General features: G+C 44.5%; 1 protein-coding gene across 3 annotated transcripts in view; it reads right to left on the bottom strand.

The window, feature by feature from the left end:
- The window catches only part of MYO5B (myosin VB), a 339,709-nt gene that overhangs the window by 6,961 nt on the left and 309,670 nt on the right, over positions 1–23,078 (bottom strand). For all 3 annotated transcript variants that reach the window (XM_063128253.1, XM_063128254.1, XM_063128255.1), the window contains 7 exons: positions 17,309–17,507; positions 10,813–10,906; positions 8,718–8,861; positions 6,765–6,916; positions 5,921–6,007; positions 2,521–2,671; positions 118–403 (listed from right to left, as the gene is read on the bottom strand). In XM_063128253.1, coding sequence (XP_062984323.1) covers positions 118–403; positions 2,521–2,671; positions 5,921–6,007; positions 6,765–6,916; positions 8,718–8,861; positions 10,813–10,906; positions 17,309–17,507 — 1,113 coding nt within the window. The remainder of the gene's footprint in view (positions 1–117; positions 404–2,520; positions 2,672–5,920; positions 6,008–6,764; positions 6,917–8,717; positions 8,862–10,812; positions 10,907–17,308; positions 17,508–23,078) is intronic.

Below are 23,078 nucleotides of genomic sequence, written 5' to 3'. Positions count from 1 at the left end.
ACCACTGTAATGGTATACAGTAAGCAGTGTGTCCCTCCTACAAAGCGGAGGTACTGGGAGATGTAGGCACAACCTTGTGTGGCTAAGCATACGCACGAGCTTCCGTTTGAAGCCTACCTGAGTTGCATGCCCGTGCTCCAAGAACACATGTCCTTCCTCAGCAGCAGGTTGTTCAGGGCCACAGCATTCATCATGTAGAAGAGCTGCTTAATGGCCTGCTGGATGATCTCCGGGTCCAGGCCCTGGTCATACATGACGCTGTGAAATGTGTTGAGTTGGCGGATGAGGGCCTCCAAGCTGTAGCAGTTGTCACTGTCCCCCATGCTGGAGCTTCGCTTCCGGTAACCCATTGGCTTCACGCCCGACAGGCCCTGGATGCTTTCGTTTTCCAACACCGCACTCACTGGGAAGGCAATAAATGATAGGGATTATTCCTATTGTATTGCATTCTTTTAGCGTTTATGGTTTCATATTGCATTTTATTTGTATAGCTTTCATATATTGTATTTTATTGTTTTTAGGTTTCATGGATTTATACCGAAAAGCCAGGAATCCGCTTGGAGAACTTCAGTGATCAGGCAGATTAAAAATGTAATTAAAATAAATACATGGAATAATAAAGTCTCAAAAGGCAAACCAGGTGTGCCAAGAAAATTCCAATGTCAGCGTTTCAGCGTGGAGGTTTTTCTAATACTCATAACCAGCTGCAAGAGCCTGCCTGCCCCTAAATCACCAAACATCACACCTTTACATTCTAGCTAATTTGCATTTCAGTCTCATGAATGGATAGTAATGGGATGTAGCAGTCCTGGTAGCAAATAAATGCACTGCTTTGGTGGCCTAGAGGGAGCCATGATGTGAAAAACCGTTGGGCTTTCACCCGGCACTCAGAAAAGTTTCCTGTGTCAGATTAAGCTCCCTGCCGTCAGCATAAGCAAGAGAATTTTACTCCGTATTCCTCTTGCATCCGTGTGTTGGTAAGGATTAATTAGCTAATGGTTATAAAGCCCTGAAATGCTGTGGGAAATAGGATGGGTTAGAACTCAATTAACATACTGTAAAAATTATGGACACCTCTGCATGGAGGTATAATAAATTCAGACTACAGCTCTAACAAGCCTTTCGAATGGATTACGTATTTTAAGCAATGAAACAACAGAAGGGGAAAAGGGAGGTGGGGAAAGATTAAAAATAGTTACATTTGCACAACCTGAAATAGGGGGTGACTAGTGGTGGGAAAGTCATAAGTCAGAGTGGTCTTGGTGGCAATGTGTTGGGGACAGCATGTCACCAAGTGACACCGCACACACTGGCCGTTTGTACACCTGCCTTTTTTCCAGGGATCATCCCTGTGCATGCAAATGACACACACGGGATCCCAGTAGCAGGCAGAGACGATCCATCCATTTTCCTGGCATAATCCTTAGGTGTAGAAAGGGCCAGTCTCACACATGCATACACTACACACACAAACACACACGCACACACACCATTCACGTGCACACACAGGACCCACCCACCCCATATTACAATTAGGCCATTATCCTAACCCTAATTTCAGCATGGGGCGGGGGAGGGATTTGGAAAGGTTGCAACTAGGGAGGGGATAGTTAACCCTCTCCTGCCCAGTGCTGACCCCTTGCTCCACCTCCACAGCAATTAGCTTGGAAAAGCCTTCCATTGGCTTCAGTGCAAGTATTTTCCCAAGCTTAATCATAGCATGGAGGAATTTTTCAAGGAGGGAGTGCAATGCATGGGTTGTGGTGGTGGTGAGCCCCTCCCGCTCTCAAAACTCCCCCTTCATGTGCACCAATTTGGCTTTTAAAAAGCCTCTGCTAGCACCACAAAGGCTTTTTTTAAGCAGAGGGTGGCCGGGTGGCCCCCACCTGTGGCTTCGAGTATACCATTAGTGTATTGCACAAGTGTATAAATGTGTACTAGAGACAGGCCGTGGGACTATGAGGATCTCAGCCTTTGTTTTTAAAAGCAAGTTCCTATGAAAATGCATAGGCCTGGTGAAATCTCAGGGGTCGTCGCAGGGATTTTGATGCGATTCACTGTTGAATTCCTATGAAGAAATTAATGTGGGAAAACTCATTGGCATTGACAATCCACCCCACATGCCTGCCAGCTTCTGATAACAGATCCACCTTTAAAAATCCACATCAACTTTCAGTTCCAATGAGAGGTTCTTCAGCTTATAATATTTCATAAGAATAGCTCCAAAAGTGTTGCCATGGATGAAAATGTGACACATAAAGGGACTTACAAGAGGCACAAACCACCAGTAAACGCTTCTCTGCACACCCCATTTAAATGAATGGAATATGCAAGAGTGATGTTTGGGGCATTATAGGCACTGGGTAACTTGGTACATTGCATCCTTCACCCAGAACATTAGGGGTATGGATTTGTTTCTGCTGGAACTCATTTTACAGTTTAATTCAGAGAGTGGGGAGAGTGGGGACAGTCCTTCAAATGCACCATTGAGCTGAGCTGCATGGAGTGTTGGCATTTTACCTATCATGGGCTGCAAGATGCCTTCTGCAATTTTAATGAGCTGCTGGTAGATCTGAATAGAGAGATCACTTAGGACCTGGCGATACTCGGTGAGGTCGAAGTTCTTCAGACAATGTTCGTTCTGCTTCGTGGTGTTTTGGGTCATAAAACCCTAAAAAGGAAGAGCAACAGAATGGAGCCATTTAGCTGGGGTTAATTTGAGTTTAGCAAATTAAAAACACCACCTACCTTAATGTTGGCATTATCAAACAAAGCATTCTGCCAAGATCATCCTGGCAACACCTAGTGCCATGTCTAGCCCTGCTTCCCCTAGTTTGGAAGAAGGTGTTTCAGGTAATCAATCAGAATCAGACTTTGATGTAGAGGAGTCGGCACCAGACACAGGCCAGCCTGTATCAGTGGAGGAGAGAGCTCTCATGAACTCTTCACCAGTTGGTGGTGAACTCTCTCCAGAGCTTAGCTTGTCAAGGGCAAATAATACACAGTCAGCGGGAAGCCAACATTCTTCCGAAGGAGAGAGCACCGACAGGTTAGCCGATCCTAGAGTACGCCGCAGACTGAAATGGGCGGAGCGAAAGGAAGGTGAGAGAAAGTCAGACTGGCTGGCGTCCCATCAGAAGCCGCCTCAGAACTAGTCTCTCTGAAGTTAACACGTCTTGGGAAAAGGCTTTCTATTCTTGAACAGACAATTGTCTCGCTTAGTTTGCATAGTTTTGTTTAAGGAAGAGTTCAGATATTAGACTCTCTTCTGGTGGGAAGAGATTTCATTGCTTAAATAAAGCTTTGTGGATTACTTAGCAGGCCTCGTTATTGTCTCCCAAGAAGGCAAGAGGTTAAAGAGAAAACATGACACCTAGTGCTTTTGGGGTAGATCTCAGGTGAGGTCACAAATTTGTGCTCACTTTGAGGCTGCCTGCAGGGAAACTTAAATTCCTCATGGTGTCTAAACAGACCTTGTGTGGCTGGGTGGTTTTCAGTGTCCTGTGTGATATGGAGTCCTCCCTAGTTAATAGATCTGCTGCATCAAACTTCATCTGAGGAGGAGTCTTCTATCACTGGAGAGTTACCAGTGAGAGGCTAGAGCCCACCAGGTGTTTTTGCTACCACAAGATGCTGTGATGGCCACCGCCATGGATGGCTTGAAAATGGAGGTTAGACAAATTCACTGAGGTTAAGCCTATCAATGGCTACTAGTCCTGATGGCTATACAACTACCTCCAGCATCAGAGGCAGTAAGACTGTGTACAAGAGTTGCTGGGGTGCACAACCAGGAGGGGTCTGATGCACTCATATCCTACTTGTGGGCTTCCCACAGGCAGCTGGTGAGCCACCATGTAAACAGAATGCTTGGCTAGATGGACCTTTGGTCTGATCCAGTATGGCTCCTCTTAAGTTCTAATGCTGTTCTGTGTGAATTCTATACCTACAGAGGGATGAAGAGAGACAAGGAAGAGTAGCAGGGTCCCCCTCCTGGATAGGAAGTCTGATGCACATCCTGCCCCACCCCCCACCATCCTGATTTCTATTTTGACATCCTTTTGTGAAAACAGACAAATAGGGATAAGTCGTTTTGTCGAAGACGAACAGCACAATTCTCAGCATGCCTACTCAGAAGGAAGTCCCACTCCGTTCAGTGGTATTTACTTTCAGGAAAATGTGAATAGGACTGTAGCCTTAGGGCATGGCTAGACAGGGCGATATCCCGGTGATCGCCCTGGGATCATCCCTGTGTGTCTATATGACACACAGGGCATCCCGGGAACAGGGAGGGAAGATCCCTCCCTTGGCCCAGGTTATCGCCCTATAGATTAATTTGTCATGCCCTGCGTGGACATGGAATCAGGGGAGGAGGAACTGGAGTCGGCAGAGCCCAGCACCAGCTCAGGAGGCATGGAGTTGGGATTGGCAGAGGGAGGAGGGCCATGCACAGGTGTGCCAGCGGAGGCTCCTGCCAACTCAGAGGGCTTGGCGCCATCGGAGACCTCTGCCAGTCGGGAGGATTCAGGAGAAGAAACAGGCATACCTGCGTTGAGTCAGCTGCATGCCGAGAAAGAAACCAGGTGGCACTCGCGCCGCCTTTATCTAAAACGCCAAGCAATCAAGGAACAGCTGAGGGGCCATGACTCAGCACTCTGACTCAGCATAAATACGCAGCAGCCAGCTGAGGTAGCTTTGTCAGAGATTAACTGAGCTTCCTGGCGAAAGCCTCTGTTCCTGAATCTCTTGACCCGTGCCTTGCTTCTTGGATCCTTGTTCCTGATTCCTGCCTTGACTCCTGGACCTCGTGACTACGTCTCTCTGCTCTGGACTCCTGTTTGACCTAGGACTGGATTGTGACTTCGCTTGCCTGTTCTTGCCCTGTGGACCTTCGGACTGTTACTTGGACTTTGCTGCTTGCCAGTTGTGCTGACCCTGGATTGCACCCTCGATCACGCTGCCTACTAAAGCCCTGGACCTCGGACTGGCCACAACCTACGCTTTCTGGCGTAAGCCTGGACCCCTTGTCTTGCTTTTCCTTCAGTTACCTACAGCCTCCTGCGTTTCCAAGTTGTCTGTATTCTTTGAATAAACACACCATTCCATTGCTTTGAGGCTCCAGCGTTTATCATTGTCAGCCTTTGGCTGCTTTCCCGGACATAATTCCGATTTCATGTGGCACACCGTTGCTGGTATGTCCTGGCTCCTCGCAAGTAAACACAAGTAGCTGGGAACCGGGCACGGAGGTCCTCAGGAGCTCTGTGCCCATCGAGGGTGGGGAACGGGGAACGGGAGGTATTTAGTTTTTTTTTTACAAAAACATTACACTTTTTGCAGGAGCGCTCCTGTGCTCTTCTCGGATTAAAAACAAACGAACAAAATGGCGGCCGTGACGTTGTCTTCTCCCTGGGATGTTGCACACCATGTGTGGACAAGGGCGATGATCTCGCGATCATAAAATCACGAAATCGTCACCCTCCACCCCCCTCGTCTAGCCATGCCTTTAGTCTTTTTCCCTGGTAACTATCTAAAGGCATTTTCACTGTTGTTCTAGATCAACTGAAGTCAAACTTGGCAGGAACAAGCTGCTCCATAAAACGCTGAAAAACAACCCTATATATTAATAGCAAACTGATTCTCTATGTGTGGATCCTCACATAGCCTAAATGGCACAATTCATTCATAGAGAGATAGCAGCAGGCAAACTCCCAATTTCCAGGAGTACAAAAAACCTTAAGAAAACCCCTAATGGAGAAACCCACCAAAACCACTCAAATAAGGGCAGAGGGCACTCAGTGGGCACTGAAAGCTGAGTGTTGGGAAGAAAAATAGAAGACTGGGCAGGGGGTATGGAGAATGGAATAGAGTATCCTGGAAAATGGTGTGGTTGGCTGGAGACATCCATCTACTACAGTTCTCTCACCGTATCTCCGCTGTATTGCTTTAGACAGTGTAGAAGGCGACAGGTGTTAGCCAGCCAAAATGATGTCATCTCAAAGTCTTCGTGTTTCTGTGAAGAACCCAAAACAAATAAGATGAAAATCCTATTTGAAACTTAGGCTTTAATGAGTTAATTAGGACTAATATTTGGGATCTCGGCTTCTTTGCAATCTCCTCTCTGTTACAGGCAGGTGAACACGACACTTTTCCTACACTGATATCCCTCATGCAGGCTTCCTGTTTCTCAGTTGCTCATTCTCTTCAGTTGTGGCAGAAACTGTAACTGTGAGACCTAGAAGTTCTGAGATCTGAGGTAAAGGCTATGAGTTTAGGCACCCTGACCCAAAACAAATCATACAAAAAAGGCATTAAGTGCAAATCAAGGCCTCAGTCTAAAGTAGTGGTTGGAAATTCATGGCCATCCAGATGTTTTGGCTTACAGCTCTCATCACCCCTCAGCACTGGCTATCCTAGCTAGAGCTGATGGGACTTTTAGGCCAAAACATTTGGAGGACCATAGGTTGCCCATTCCTGGTCTAAAAAACCCAAAACAGCCATGTGGAATTCCTGCCATAGTTACAGAAGTCCTTGCATGTGCCTAAGGGGATTTATGGATCTTGCTTTTGTCCTTATTTTCTCTTTACAGGATTCCAGTATTGCTGGGGGAGGGGCAAGGGGGAGTTACTGTGTCCTGTGGTAACAGTGCCCAGATATTCTCTACCACCCACCATGCAGACCTATCTTTAAAACTGTCATACTAGTTGCTAAAATTATCACAACAAAGCCTACCCATTTAAAAAAAAGAGCCTGCATTTTGTTTTATTTACCTTTAATACTTTTTTAATGCCATTGATGGTAGCGGTAAGCAAGGAGTGCACTTTATGATCATCGTTAACGTAATCCGCGTGCCTGATGCACATGTAGAGGATGTAGGCAGGAAGACAGGGAACCGTGGCAGAGACAGTTTGGGGCTTCAGTTCTGTAAGCATGAGAGAAAACGTTTTAATAACCTGACTTCTTAGCAGCAGCATTATATATTATACGCACATGAACACTGTTGCCGAAACCATGATCAAATCAGAGAATTATTGGCATTATTTGGTCTCATTCCTCCAATATCAAATCTACATATAATGAACTATTTTTTAAAAAAATCACATATGCATTAAGGATATCTTCAAAGTTGTTAGGTAAATGAGGGCACAATCCTATGGGGATGGCTATATTATTATTATTATTATTATTATTATTATTATTATTATTATTATTATTATTTCTTTCTCACTCATGGAGGTTTTTCTAGATGAACATGATGGGCTTTGTCAAGTAATGCTGTCTTTTGCAGATTCAGGAATTTCCTGACAATTGAACATGTTTTAAGTATGACTGCTTTCTGGATGCTGGTGTGGATGTATTTTGGTGGGCTCAGTTTCTGAAGGTTTTCTGTATAGTTTTTTTGATGTGATGCCAGTGACTAATGGGATAATTGTGACCTTTTCCTGTTGCCGTAGTTCTTTAACTTCCATAACCATCGGTGTATATTTTTCTCTCTTTCCTTTTCAACATTTTTGTCATCCGGTATTGCTATGTTAATAAGGTACGATTCCCCCCCCCCTTTTTTTGTCTATGACTGTTATGTCTGGTTGGTTTTCCGCAGTTCCCTATATCCCGGGGAAAGTCCTTGGTTGTCTTGGGATCCCTGTGTGTCATTTGGATGCAGAGGGACGATCTGAGGACTACCACAGGATATAGGGCTGGTGTAGACAAGCCCTATGACAGATATTTTTCTTTTAAAAGAAATCCTAGTATCCCATTTCTACAGGGCTTCCAGTGGTTTCCCATCCAAATTCCTGATCAACCCTGTACCTGCTTAGCTTTGACAGTACTATAGCATCAGATGCCTCAGCCCTGCTTTCCAGGGAACTCTACAAATTTACTTCCTGATTTGCATTTCTGCTCTGAAAACTCAGCATGCTACAGAGACATGTGTGTAAAAGTCCTCAGGTGCAGCCTACAAAAAAACAGGTCTGCTGGATCAGACTGAGAGTCATCTAGTCCACCCTTCTCTCACCTGGCGCCATGCTGTCTGGGGATGACGGGAGTTGCAGTCCAACCAATAGACCTGCATCCTGCATGAATCTGTCACATCTTCTGTTGATGGCCACTAACTTAGGTGGTTTTTACACAACTTGTGTCAGCGAATTCCATCACTGTGTGAAGAAGTACTTCCTTTGTTCTACAGTTACATGGAGTGCTGGTCGGATTATCAGCGCTGCTGGATTATCAGTGTCACACCATATAAAACTGAAATGTATTTCCTATGAACAGTGCTCGAATGGCAGGGAGGCAGAAGGCTCCACTCTTATTCTACTACTGCATTTAAAAATTGAAAGGAGGGTTGTGGATTTCATTAAATCCCCCCCCCCCCCCCGTGAGCACTGTCCTAGAGGGCAGAAAGTAGTTCCCCAGAATCTTTGAACTTCAATTCCCAACATTCCTGATCATTGGCAATGCTGGCAGGGACTTTTGGGAGTTTAAGTCCCAAAACATCCATAGATCTACCTTCTGTCCACCCGTGCCCTGCAACAATGTCCCTTCCCTGCCACTGACCGTTGTAATCAAAGCTTAGTAGAAGTTAGCGAGCTATTTTTCAGGAAGCTGCATCTGCCATGACCGGTTTTCACGTTGAAGAATCCGAGAAACCCCCAGAAAAGAGTGTTGAAAACCACTTAGCTACTATAGAAACAACCAAGGCTGACAAGCCAAGCACGGGCATTTACCTGTAATGAGATTTCTTACGAGTAGCGTCTCATCTTCTTTACAATATTCCAACATTCCCTGGAAGTCTTTCTCCTTCCTTTGGACCGTCACCTGCCTGTTGAGCTCAGGCCGCGGCTTTTCTGTTTGTACAACAGCTTGATCAGCTGTGAAAAGCAAATAGATACACTTGGTGATGAAGGAGAGAAATTGCAGAATGGAACGGCACCAAGATGCTTTAGAGATGGTCTGAAGCCACGCTGCAATAGTTTGATCCCTTTGAAGCTAATGATGCCTGGAAGTGGGCTTTTGCCAATATAATGTGGGAGATCTGTTAAGAGACTAGGAGCGGACCACGGAATTGCACACTTCCTTCTCATCCTTGCCAGCGTGAATTCCCTCGCACACTTTGTGCGTTCAGTGCAGCCTTCCTCAACCCAGATAAATTAGCATGCAAGTCCCAGCCTCTGGAGGGTTCCAGGTTGGGAAAGGCTGCTTCAGAGATGCAGTGTTACGTTGAAACCACACTGATACTCTGATGTCTGCGGTCAAGTTCTCAACAAGAGGACTCAGGGTGGTAAAGCTGTGATAGGGCTGCATCTCTTCAGACGACATACGAAAAAGAGAAAACTAGCACAGGGGAATGTGACCCATCTCCCTAATGTGCAGGAGAGAGAGAGAGAGGAGCATTCTATCACAAGAGCCGCCATCTACAATCTGGAACTATCCAAACTCAGGTTGACCTCCTCATCTGTTATTTGTGAGAACTAAGCAAACAGTAGCAGGAAGAGAGGATCTGGCCACCACCGCTGTGTCATCCTTCCCCATCCCGATGCCCTCCAGGTGTTTTGAACTGCAACACATGCTGGGAATGATGGGAGTTGCAGTCCAACACATCTGGAAGGCACTAGGTTGGGAAGGACGCCATAGTGGTTATAGCCCGTTCTTCTCTTTGCACGACATGGCAAAGCCATAATGTGAGTAGTTGGAGAGGGCGGCACTATGTCATATATGCAAGCCCCACCCCAAAGGCGGGGTGTCACTAGATACTCAACATAAAGCTCTGATTCTCTGGATTTGTCCATAAGGGACAAATACTTAGCCATAACCATTAGGCCAAGCTGTTATATTCAAAAAATAAAGAAGCCCAACTCTAACTGTACAAGAAGATGCTAACCATACTGGTGCTGGGTGTTTTTTTTTTAGCATTATTATTATCTCCTTGGCTAGTGGCTTGTGTTAGAGGATAACAACTGGAGTACCCACTGGTGAGTGTTTCAGACATGACACGTATTAAGAAAATGGGTATTAAGATACAATTCCAACAATGTGGTAAGTGTCAGTTTGATGCATGTAAATTACAGTGACAAGGACCATCTGCACCAGCTGCCGCGATACCCAATCCCCTTTTCATTCAGTTTAATTTCATTTAATGACCAGCTTTCCGAAACCAGTCCTTGGGATCAAAGCCTGCCGTAGCTAATCATTCTGTCAAGCCACCTAGATAAAAAAGAATTAAAGGGCTGCACAGATGTCTTATTTCTGCATTCCTTGCTTGTGGAGCTATTTCAGCCGCTGCTGCAAATACACAGGGTTCCCTTAATAGTCACAATATGCAATGGGTACCAGCAGATGGAGCAATTCTCCCTTGATAGAGGCAGTCCCAAAACCAGAGGAGGACAGTACTGAAAAAAAGAGGCCATGTTTTAATATAAAGCATTCCTGACACTGGCCTTTCGTATGGGGCAGAATGGACCAGCCAACTATCAGGACTGCTGGGTGTGGGGGTAGAGCAGGTGGGGGAGAAGATTAACTGCAGTCATGTCCCCCATATCCTTGGGATTTCTAGCCTGAGCTATTAAACAGGTAATGATGGCTTTGACTTCAATGGTTCCTGACATTGGCTATCGGCCGATACACGACCCTCCTTATTCTTTGAGTCAAGATCTTGCTCTATACCCTAAACATACATGAGCACCTGCAGCCTCACAGTACTTTGCTTTTGTGGATTTAAAGATATGCCAGCTTTTCAGTTACACAGGATTCTTAATCATGTAGGACATAGTGGCAATTCATTAAATTCTCAAATGCAGAGGGAGCATCTGAAACCAGACTTACCTTCATAATCTTGCACTTTTTTCATGTAAATCCGGAGCTGTTTTTTCAGCTTCCTTTCATTCTTTTCCAGTTTTTCTAGCAGCTCTTTGAGATCCTGAAAGATGGAAATGGCACATATATCAAGTTAAATAGCTTCACTTGGGTGATGGTGCAAAGCACGCACTGCACGTTGCCAAGACCCAACAAATACAAAATCAGCTGGAATTTGGTACTTCCCAAACTTTACTGAGTTGCATTAATCAGTTCTGCTCACCAGCAAGGGTGCTCCTACTTTGAACAGAAAATCTGAAAATGTTCAATTAAAAAGGTTCTCTAGTAGCTAGAAAAAGATCACCGTGGCCCATTGATAAAAAGCAACTGGCATTGCCTTCTAACTATAGGAGATTCCAATGGCCTGTATGCTCTTCCCAGGGCTTCCAGTTTTAATTTATGAGAGGCATGAAAATCACTAGAAATCAGAAACACTGGAAAGGCCCATAACCATTCTGTTCATAGAATCCTGATTGCAATTTGGCACACCCGTGTCAGAACGGTGACTCCTCACGTGTCAAAAGACCTTGCTTCTCACATTATGGGGCTTACTGCATGCCCATGAACAAAAGCTGGAATGAACTGTAACGAGGCCTAGTGCAGTGGATTGGACAGTTAGATCAGAAGGCCCTGGGTTCAAATCTCTGCTCAGTTACAAAGTCACTTGCTCTCAGCCCAACCTACCTCACTGGGCCATGGTGAAGATAAAATGGCAGTGGGGATGTTTAATGTAGGGTGACCCTATGAAAAGGAGGACAGGGCTCCTGAATCTTTAACAGTTGTATTGAAAAGGAAATTTCAGCAGGCGTCATTTGTATATATGGAGAACCTGGTGAAATTCCCTCTTCATCACAACAGTTAAAGCTGCAGGAGCTATACTAGAGTGACCGGATTTAAAAGAGGGCAGGGTCACCCTAAAAATGTCAGAAGAGTCTAAGGAATGTATTCCCCCTTCCAGCTGAAACTAGTTGTGTGTGTTTTTAGATAGACCCTTGGCACACAACCAGCTTTTGAAAGCTGTCCATTGATTTCTCTTTCAGGGTCTATTTCAGTCTGCACCAGACCAATCAATCATGCATTGTGAGCTTTTCATATAACAGTAATATGAGTAATTTGTCAAGTTGCTCAGGGTGAGGCAGAATTATTTCAAAGAGACCATGTCATGTTCTCGTTTTCCTCCCTGCTATAGTCGACTGCCTGATCTAGCTGCAATGTCATCGAAAACGTGTTTCCATGAAGAAGATGGAGACAGCGTGGTTCAGTTTGTCGGAGAGAAGAGTTCAGACTAACCTTAAGAACATAAGAAGGGCCATGCTGCATCAGACCGAGGGTCCATCTAGTCTAGCACTCAGTTCACAAAGTGGACAACCAGCTGTCAACGAGGGACCAATAAAGCAGGACATGGTGCAACAGCACCCTCCCACCCATGTTCCCCAGCAACTGGTGCACATAACCATCAGGGCTAGTAGCCATTGATAGCCTTCTCCTTGGCATGCTATTTTCCATGTGCAGGATCGTTTCCTGCTATTGGGGAATGCGACCCCCACACCTCTGGCTGATAAAAGTACAGTTCAGAAAAAGTTGTACCACTTGGTTCCACTGAATGAATACACTGTGCCTCAGCATGAACATAAAACAAGGATTAAAACACATCTTAATAAAAACGTGCTGTAGAAAACAATAAATAGTTAAGGCCCAACGGGGGCTGACTTTTAATGAAATGGAAAAACGTTAGTTCTGCTTAGTCCTTTAATGGCTGCTTCTTGCAAAGGCTGATTTAGCTGTTTAAAAAACAGATGAATTTAAAAAACAGCTGTTTTGTTGTGATCCAGATATTACCAGTGGAGGCTGGTGGCAGTGATGTCACCCAGTCAGAACTCTGCACCTTGAATAGCTCCTTTAGAGTTCTGACTGAAACCTGGAGTGGATACATCACCCCAATGACATCGGAGCCACCAGCCTCTGCTGGATGTTCCTGTTGTCATAGGGGAGATGTTCTGTTATCTCAGTGGTGGCTCCTACTGTAGGCAATACTGAACAAGATTGGCCAATGGTTTGACTCAGGATGAGGTCACTTCCTAAATCTGTTTCTGCATGGTTGAATCCCATGTCCTCTCTAGCAGTGTATATAATTCAGCACCCTTCTCCAATCTGGTGTCCTCCAGATTCCCAGCCAGCATGGACAATGGCAAGCAGATAAGTTGGTGATTTCCCATACTAATGCATTAACTGGACCAAATAAAAGTACAGAGAAGTCGACTTGGCCAGGGCAACAGCATGAGACAAGAACCTAACCCATGAGGGATGGTGAGGTTTGGTTAGGTTATAACCTTATATAGAGTCAGACTATGGACTATCTAGCTGAATACTGCCTATTTGGACTGCCAGCTGCTCTTCAGGGTTTCGGACAGGAGTCTTTCCCAGCCCTACCTAGAGATGTTATTGAACTTGGGGCCTTCTGCATGCAAAACGTGTGCTCTAACACTGAGCTAGAGCCCTTGGATATTCGGTTGTGCCATAACCACATATGAAGAGCCATGCTGGATCAGACCAAGATCAATCTAGTCCAGCTGCCTGTGGGAAATCCACAAATAGGACATGACTACAATACCATTCTCCCTGTTGTATTCCCCAGTAACTAGTGTGCATAGGCACGCTGCCTCTGATACTGGCGGTAGCATACAGCCATCGTAACTACTAGCCATCAACAGCCTTATCATCCATGAATTTGTCTAGTCCCCTTTTAACGCCATCCAATGGGTAGAAACCACTACCTGTGGAAGTGAATTCCATAGTTTAACTCTGCACTGTGTGAAGAAGTCCTTCCTGGTTGTGCTTTTTATACTGTATTTTGTATTTGTGCTTTTAACCTGTTGGATGTTTTTTGTGGTTTTAATTTTTGTGAACCGCCCAGAGAGCTTCGGCTATTGGGCGGTATAAAAATGTAATAAATAAATAAATAAATAAATTTTATCTGTCCTGAATCTCCCACCAATCAGCCTCATGGAATGATTCTGGGTTCTAGCGTTGAGAGGGGGAGAAAAATGTCTCCCTCTCCACTTTCTCCATTAGATTGTAAGCCTATGCGGCAGAGTCTTGCTATTTACTGTTTTACTCTGTACAGCACCATGTACATTGATGGTGCTATATAAATAAATAAATAAATAATAATAATAATAGCATGCATAATTTTGATTACCTCTATCATGACTCCCCTCACTCATCTTTTCTGTAAGCTAAACAGTCCCAGCTGTAACCTTTCCTCAGAGCGGAGTTCCTTCAGCCCTGTGATTATTTTAGTTGCCCTTTTCTGCACTTGGCTAACTCTACAATAAGCATACAGAAATGTGTATTTTGTGGAAAAAATGTTACAAGTGTGTGTGTGTGAGTGTTTAAAAGAATCACAGATTTGATGTGGAAATGGGACAGAAGAGACTTATTTTATCCTGGTTGTGCTTTTATATTGTATTTTATATCATGTGTTGTACTGTTAGTTTTATACTATGAATGGTTTTAATTATTGTGAACTGTCCAGGGAACTTTGGCTATTGGGCGGTATAAAAATGCAATAAATAAATAAAGAAAGAAAGAAAGAATTCGTGTGAAACTGTCACAGACAGGAAATGGAGGCCTGTGCCTATCCTTAGTATAGGCAAATACGAGGAATGGAGATTTGACATGGCCCTTCAATTTAGGATAAGTTTGTTCCTGAAGATCATGCTCAGTCTTTATCAGGTCCTCGTATTGTGTAAATTGATTTCTGTGTTGGTGAATACCTATGAAAGAAGCTTTCAACAACTTCTAAGCTATACAGATAACACATGCAAGGCCAATCTTACACTTGTAGCTTTCGGACAGCGCCTAGAGTTCAGAAGAACTTGATAAGTAATAATAATAATAATAAAAAAACACCTGGACATGTAAACAACACCCATCCTGGCATGAAAATGGTACACTTTTGTTTAATGGATCTTGATTGTTGGAGCTGCTTGTCAACAGGTTCAACAAGAAGCAAGGCTCTGCACAGTGTGCCATAAGCCACTTCTCCTAACACAAATAATTATGTTCAAATCAATTAGAGAATTAGTGGTTTGCCTGACCAGGCTTCCTTTTTCCAATTATCACTTATTTTCTGTCAACGAGGAAAAATCCATTGCAGATGCCCTCCACCTATCCAGAGAAACAACTTAAGGTCAGTGATTCCTGACTTTCAATACAAGTAATACACTGCACTAATAATTTACAATTTGCCACCCCAGTGCTTTTGCTGCAGTTCTTGACATTCATATTTAAATGATTCTGACACATCTGTTTGAATGTGATAAAGTTCTCCTAATAAGATGCCACAGTGGAGTACAAGTGGAAACAGCAGGCAGCCCATCCTTACCAGTTCTCTCCATTTTTGCACTCTTCGGGGGTCCTGTTCTACCAAATATAATATCCCCAGATATAATATCCCCATTGATGAGGGTCCATAGCTCAGTGGTAGAGCACATGTTTTGCATGCAAAAATCCCAGCTCCACTCCCTGGAATCTCCAGTGAAAAGAAGACCCTGGAGGGCTCCTACTATATGGACCAGTGGTTTGACTCAGTAAGGGTTCAATCCTATCCATCCTTGGACAGAAAATGTCCTACAATTCCCAGCATTCTTCAGCCAGCATTCCCCATGCTGGGAGTTGGGCTTTTTTCCTGTCTAAACATGTATTAGGATTGTGCCCTAACTTACCCTTTCTATAAACACTATATATCTACACTATCTATCTCTCCCTTGTTCCCTATAAACACCACCCATCCATCTTCTACTAAATTTGCATAACTGTCACATAACACAGGTTCTTTGGTTAGCTAAAATAATTAAAATGATTAGAATCTCTGAGTAAACAAAAAAAAAAAGTATTCAAAACAAAACAAAAAAGCACTGAAAAGACCACAAAGATGGTGCCAGGCAAACCTCTCTGGGAAGGCTGTTCCATAACTGTAGCGCCACTACCTAAACGCACCCCCCCCCCATGGTTACCTGCCATGCTCCACTTGGCAAACCTTAAGGAGATCTTAAGGTTTGGGGAGGGACATATGGGAGAATTAGCACCTGAATCTTAAGGTTTAGATAGGGACATGGGATAGGTTCAGACAAGGACATCTTAAGGTTCGGGCAGGGACATGGATCTTCAGATTCAAATAGGGGCGTATGGGAGAAGGCATAAAGAAATTAGGAAGATGTGGGGAACATGTCTTCCACCCAACATAGACCGTGGGGGGTGGCAACCACACAACTTAATAATTCCCACCACCTGCCCAAAACAACTGCAAGGAGTTTGTAAAACATAAGGAGCTGATTTAAATCAAGGATCCATATTGCCCAATGTGGTGCGTGGCTCACTAGAACCTCAAATGAAGAGCTACTAGAATCTCAAATGAAGACCTACTAGAATCTCAAATGAAGACCTACTAGAATCTCAAATGAAGACCTACTAGAACCTCAAATGAAGACCTACTAGAATCTCAAATGAAGACCTACTAGAACCTCAAATGAAGACCTACTAGAATCTCAAATGAAGACCTACTAGAATCTCAAATGAAGACCTTATGTAGCCCTGCAATCTGAGCAGCTGCAAGGCAGCTCCTTTGAATCCAACAGAATTTGTACCTGCTCCACATGGGAGGCTAGAAACATGTAGGTGATTATCACTGGAAGCTCACCAATCTCCAGGGCACATCACGGAATGGCTTGCATAAGGGCCGGGAAAATTGGAGGCCCCATGTACTGAGCTGCTACACACTGGCCCTGATCAGAAGACACCTTAAACCATGGCTTTAACCACACTGATTAAGCCAGAAAGCTGGGCTGTGTTCAGAAGACATCTTAAACCATGGCCTTAACCATGGTGAATAAAGCAAAAAGCCTTATTCACTATTGTTAAAGCCATAGTTTAAGGTGTCTTCTGAACACAGCCTGGCTTTCTGGCTTAACCATCATAGTTAAATCCATGGTTTAAGGTGTCTTCTGAATGGGCCCACTGTCAACTCCCTATACGTTGAGCAATGATGAAGCGGCAACTCATTTCAACCTAACCTGAAAGTAACTGAAATGAAAGAGGCTTGGGGTGAAGGTGGTTTCAGATGCTACAAGAAGAGCTGACAAGTAAAGGGGAACTGGCATGGCAGAGACCCCGTTGTCTCCTCCTCTGCTTGGACGGTGTCCACTCCAGCTGGGCATTAAAAGAACTTTGTAACGAAGAACAAGTGCTTTCCTTCTCCTCTGGCTTAATCCCTTTCCCTTTTGGTATTGTTTCTTTTGGATTTTAAGTACGAGCGTAGGGACTGCCCTCGTTTAAAATCTTTGTAAATCTTCTACAGTTGGACAGAAGGGTTAAACTCCTCCTAACAAATACATAAATAAAGCTACATAAATAAATGTAGCAACCCACGGCACGAAGAGTTAGGCATTTCGCTAGCGGTCCATACCAGGTTTTCATTTGTCAACCGTGTGATTTCTTGCTGTATGCCAAACTCCACTTGGGCTTCCGGTGACAACTGGAGGGTCTGGAAGTAGATGTCCTGCTGTTTCTCCATCTCTCCTCTCAAAGCCTCCATCTGGTCCTTTAGTGTTTCCACTTCCTCTTCATGCTCTTTCCTCTGATCCTGGAGCTGGGCCTCAAGAAGCCTGATGGGAAGAAAAGCGGGGAAGGCAGGATGGGGTGGGGGGTGGGGAAACAAAATAGTGTGGTCACTCAAACCGAGGTCATGAGGTACACAGAAACTGAACAATGGTTGGATGGGATTCATCCAACCGTTAGAGGCAGACCTCGGATACCCAGAGTAGGAGATGCGTTCCTCCAAGAGGTATGAGCAGCGTACAGGTAGCAAACAGGCTCCCTCCTACGGCTCTTTTGTGTCAAGAGCACAGTAAAACTTCAGACCACCTGACTGCGCAGTCGCAATTATCCTACATATTAATAGAGAACTCAAGCTCCACAGGTGTTTCCTTATGGAGCCAGAACAGCAGCATCTATGCAGAATAGGGAGGTATCAGCAGTGCTGGGGGGAAGGCTGAGGCTTGCAGAAATAAAGAAAAGCTTTAAGGGGGGGAGGAACATACCGGGGGAGGGGGAATTCGCCAAACAGTCCCCAACGAGGACTAAGGCATGCTCAGTGCTCATGGAATGCAGACACGTTTGTGGGAGAGGGAGGGAGAATGGAAAAAATAAGATGGGAAATGGATTTCCAAATCACGTGAGGTCCTGGTTCCTCTCTATTCGGCCCTGGTTAGGCCTCATCTAGAGTATTGCGTCCAGTTCTGGGCTCCACAATTCAAGAAGGACGCAGACAAGCTGGAGCGTGTTCAGAGGAGGGCAACCAGGATGATCAGGGGCCTGGAAACAAAGCCCTATGAAGAGAGACTGAAAGAACTGGGCATGTTTAGCCTGGAGAAGAGAAGATTGAGGGGAGACATGATAGCACTCTTCAAATACTTAAAAGGTTGTCACACAGAGGAGGGCCGGGATCTCTTCTCGATCCTTCCAGAGTGCAGGACACGGAATAATGGACTCAAGTTAAAGGAAGCCAGATTCCAGCTGGACGTCAGGAAAAACTTCCTGACTGTTAGAGCAGCATGACAATGGAATCAGTTACCTAGGGAGGTTGTGGGCTCTCCCACACTAGAGGCATTCAAGAGGCAGCTGGACAAGCATCTGTCGGGGATGCTTTAGGGTGGATTCCTGCACTGAGCAGGGGGTTGGACTCAATGGCCTTGTAGGCCCCCTTCCAACTCTGCTATTCTATGATTCTATGAACCCTGAACAGGATCAATCAACACTGCAACATTTAGCTGCAGGTCACATTTGTTTTTAACCCTCTTCAGGTGTTTGGTAGCAAATAGGGCTAAGTCTGAGGAGAAATGCCCATTTTGCTCATGAGCATATATTGGAAAGGAAAAGATGGGGTGGGTAACACATTGTTTAGTCAGGCAAATTAGGAGTGTAACCAACTACTCTGGGGAGGGGGGATTAATCCAAACCAAATAACGTTGGGGTGTGTCTTGAAGCACCTACACAAACGCATTTCATTCTTCCACATCCTCCACAAATCTGAAGGCATTCAGATATTCATAGGTACGAATAAGGAAGGGCTGTGAGCTCAGCTGAATTCTGGGACAAATTTCTCAGCTTAGAATTCTTTAATCCTAAATCTAAATCTTTTGCAGCTGACTCTGGATGATCCCACAAGATTGAACTCTGCTCACCCCAACCTAGCATTCCAGTAGATTTCTCTCTATTCAAGTTTCTCCACACCATTAATAACTTAATAAAACTCTATAAGTCCTTGATAGTCTCCTTAGCTCTCACTCATTCTTGTAGCTATTTTATTTTATTTATTACATGTACCGTATATCTCGCCTTTTTTCCTCCAAGGAACCCAAGGTGGCATACATAATCCTCTTCCTCTTCACCATTTTATCCTCACAACAACAACCCTGTGAGGTAGGTTGGGCTGAGAGTCTGTGACTGGCCCAAAGTCACCCAGTGGGTTTCCATGGCTGAGTGGAGACTAGAACCCAGATCTCCCAACTCCTAGTCCAACACTTTAGCCGCTACACCGCACTGGTTCTTACAAGTGGTTGTTACCCTCATGAGCAACTAAATACTTGTTGGACGACCTCTTTGAGGAGTGGTGGGACACTGCCCCAATCTCCAACCTTAATCTATCCTGCCTGCATGTTCTGTTGCCATGGTCATGGCTTTCTCCACATTCCTTTTGGCTGCTGTGGTAATCAGGCACCAGTGCTCAATGGGCCCAATTTGGCCCAAAGGTTTCCAGTTACTTGACTCCTGCCATATCGCTTCCGGAGAAAAAATAAAATAGTCCGAACCCGAATACACTTCAACCCAAATGAAATTGGTCCCCCTGCCCCACAAAAGGTATTTGTTTTGTATCTCACAATCATTGAGCAATTACCTCGGATTGGCCTGCTTATTTAGAAGATGAGACACAAGCTATTTCTGAGGTCCCTTAAAGAAGTCTCCAACTAAGGGTCAAAAACTCACTAGTCATTTTGAAAATTTAAGTATAGCTTTATGAACTTTTTTGTTGTATCCTGCTGGGACCCACCCATATGAGAGAAAGTGAAAATTCTATATTATTTTTTTTTAAATGGTTTTATTCTAAAATGAGGCCTAATGAAGGGCGGAAGTTAAAAGGGCAAAAAAAAAACCAACCTGCCCCCCCTCAGAGATCGAACGAAAGGGAAATTAAAGCCACGCTTTTCTATGGCAAAGTGAAGGGGAGGTTTTAAATCACAAAAAGAACCCTGCTCTAAATGGATGCACACTGTGTAGTACTGCACAAACAATAAATTCAGGAACAAACCGCACTTTCCGTCACAAGGGCTACATAGAACAATTCTTTGCATTTCTGACTCCTTCCCCACCCACTCCAATGAAGGGAGTGATTCATCACTGAAAAGGTTACAGCCCTCCTGTATGGGCCTGCACGGTTGGGTGTGCTGATAAGCTTAACGTTTGGTAAACTAAATTGATTCTTTAAAAGGTACCAATTAGAGTCCGCTAAAATGAAATCTCTCCCCGCTAATCCTTTTTTTTCCAGAGCTTTTCCAAGAGACTCTAAAAGTAAGACTGCAGAGATCCGTTAATGCATTCTCACAGAGCTCCTGGTCTGATCTACACAGGCATCACGATGAGGTGGTAGAATCCAGAGGTGCTAGAGAAGGCTGAACAAGTTCAGTCTGCAGGTGGGGCCTGGGGTGCACGAACCCAGGTCCCAAAGGCAGCCTTGTAGATGGGTGTCTTCACAAGACCAATCCTGAAAAAGTCAGCTTGGATACCATCATTTTCACCTTCTTTTGAGCTGGTTCCGTGCATGAACCACTTTAACTTCTGTGATGTCTTCCGGGCTTTGGAACGCCCTCCCAATGGAGCTGTGTCTCTCCACCCTACGCAGTTCTTTGAATGAGCCTTAAAAAGCCTTTTTAAGGCTGTCGATTAATCTGCAAATCTCATATGGTAAGAACAAATGTCTATATCCGCTTTCTTCCTTTGGTATGGACTCCATATTACTGTCTAGTATCTTATTATTCTTATAAAACATGTTACTTTGGGAGGGCAAGGCCCCAAAAGCAGATTATAAATTCCTTAAAAATAAATATCTAAACCCTTTGATTTAAATAATAAAGCAAGTTTCTAGACCTTGGCCTGATCTACACCAAGCAGAATATGACACTCTGAAAATGGTCTGAAAACTGTATATGGAGTGTGTCCTGGGCCCCAACAGTTCTCACTACTGTTACAAACTGTTTTAAAGCAGTAGTGTAGATCCTGCCCTTGTGTATTTGGGGATAGAAGCACTTTTATACACTCTCTTCTATGCCCTTTCTTGCATAAATAAGTAAATGAAAAACTAAGTGCCCATCCTGCAAATCATGGCATTAGAAGATACTAAAAAATACGATTCTTTAAAAATTGATCTCCTCCACACCTACAACTCAGTGGCGTCTGAAATAACATTTGTATTACTGGAACAAATGACAACTTGTCTCAGGAAAGATGGAGACTTGTGAAGATAAATGGCTGAAATCATACTTTTATTTCACTACCATATCAAATCGAAGATGACTGAGCGCTGCAGAGAAATTGTACCTATCTGTATTAGTTACACAGGATGATATACTGTAACATGCATGCATCCTGAAGAATGCCAAGAAAAGCCATTTTAAAGGTTTGATTAAAAATCCTAAGAAGTAGGCAACTGTATGCAAACACCCTCCATTATTTATTCCAGTGTAAGAATCTGCTTGTCCACAACATTTGGATTTATTTATCTACATAACATATACACGTCTGACCATATCTCTCTTGACTGCATAGCTACTGAGACCTCGGATAAATGACTTTCATCCTAAGTCAGCAAATATGAACAGGGGAAGAAATTAAGGGCCTCTTCCTGCATTACTGCATTTGGGGCACAGCCCTGTAAGATCGCTGCCCATTAGATGGAAGCCTCCATTAAAAATGTATCTAAGATCTGGGCAGGTGTGATCAGTTTCCTGGATCAGTGTGCTTTCTGAGAAGCCCCGATACACCACCATGAGCTTCTTGGGGAAATGGTGGCGTATATACAAACAAACAAAATCAAAATGCAGGCATGCTACTCCTGTCAATGGGCTGGGATTTGTTGCAGCTCCTTGGTGAATGCAGGTTTGGTGGCAATCCTGGTTTTGTGGGTGTGCAATGTGTAAAATTGTCCCTATGGCTTTTACAGAAGTCACAGAATCCTGGAGTCATAGAATCATAGAATCATAGAATAGCAGAGTTGGAAGGGGCCTACAAGGCCGTCGAGTCCAACCCCCTGCTCAATGCAGGAATCCACCCTAAAGCATCCCTGACAGATGCTTGTCCAGCTGCCTCTTGAATGACTCTAGTGTGGGAGAGCCCACAACCTCCCTAGGTAACTGATTCCATTGTCATACCGCTCTAACAGTCAGGAAGTTTTTCCTGACGTCCAGCTGGAATCTGGCTTCCTTTAACTTGAGCCCGTTATTCCGTTAAAGGAGTCTGTATATTGGTTCTGGGGCATTTGTAAAGATCTGTTCTAATGTGGGCCGGTATGAGCACATGGCACCTTTGGGCAGCTGCAAGGGCTCCAGAGGCTCAGCAAGGCCCATTGATGTACTGATGCCTGCTTTGAGCTCCCCATGCTAGATAACATGGAGCCACCCTATCTGGACAGGGATAACCTAGCTTCAGTCGTCCATGCTCTGGTAACCTCCAAATTAGATTACTGCAATGCCCTCTACATGGGGCAGCCTTTGAAGACAGTTCGGAAGCTGCAGCTTGTGCAAAATGCAGCGGCCAGATTGATAACTGGAACCAGAAGGTTTGAACATATAACACTGATTCTGGCCCACTTGCACTGGTTGCCTATATGTTTCCGATCCCAATTCAAGGTGCTGGCTTTAACCTATAAAGCTTTACATGGCTTGGGACCACAATACCTGACGGAACCTACCTGTACAATCTCCCGACATGAACCTACCTGTACACTGCACTCAACATCTAAGGTCCTCCTCTGAGTGCCTACTCCGCGGGAAGCTCGGAGGATGGCAACAAGGGAGAGGGCCTTTTCAGTAGAGGCCCCCCAATTATGGAATGATCTCCATGATGAGGCTCGCCTGGCACTAACATTGTTATCTTTTCAGCGCCAGGTCAAGACTTTTCTCTTC

The sequence above is a fragment of the Elgaria multicarinata genome, chromosome 6 (genome assembly GCF_023053635.1).
Source record: "Elgaria multicarinata webbii isolate HBS135686 ecotype San Diego chromosome 6, rElgMul1.1.pri, whole genome shotgun sequence".
Lineage (NCBI taxonomy): Eukaryota > Metazoa > Chordata > Lepidosauria > Squamata > Anguidae > Elgaria > Elgaria multicarinata.
Note: the sequence above shows the minus strand (reverse complement) of the source record. Positions and strands in the feature narration are given on the sequence as shown.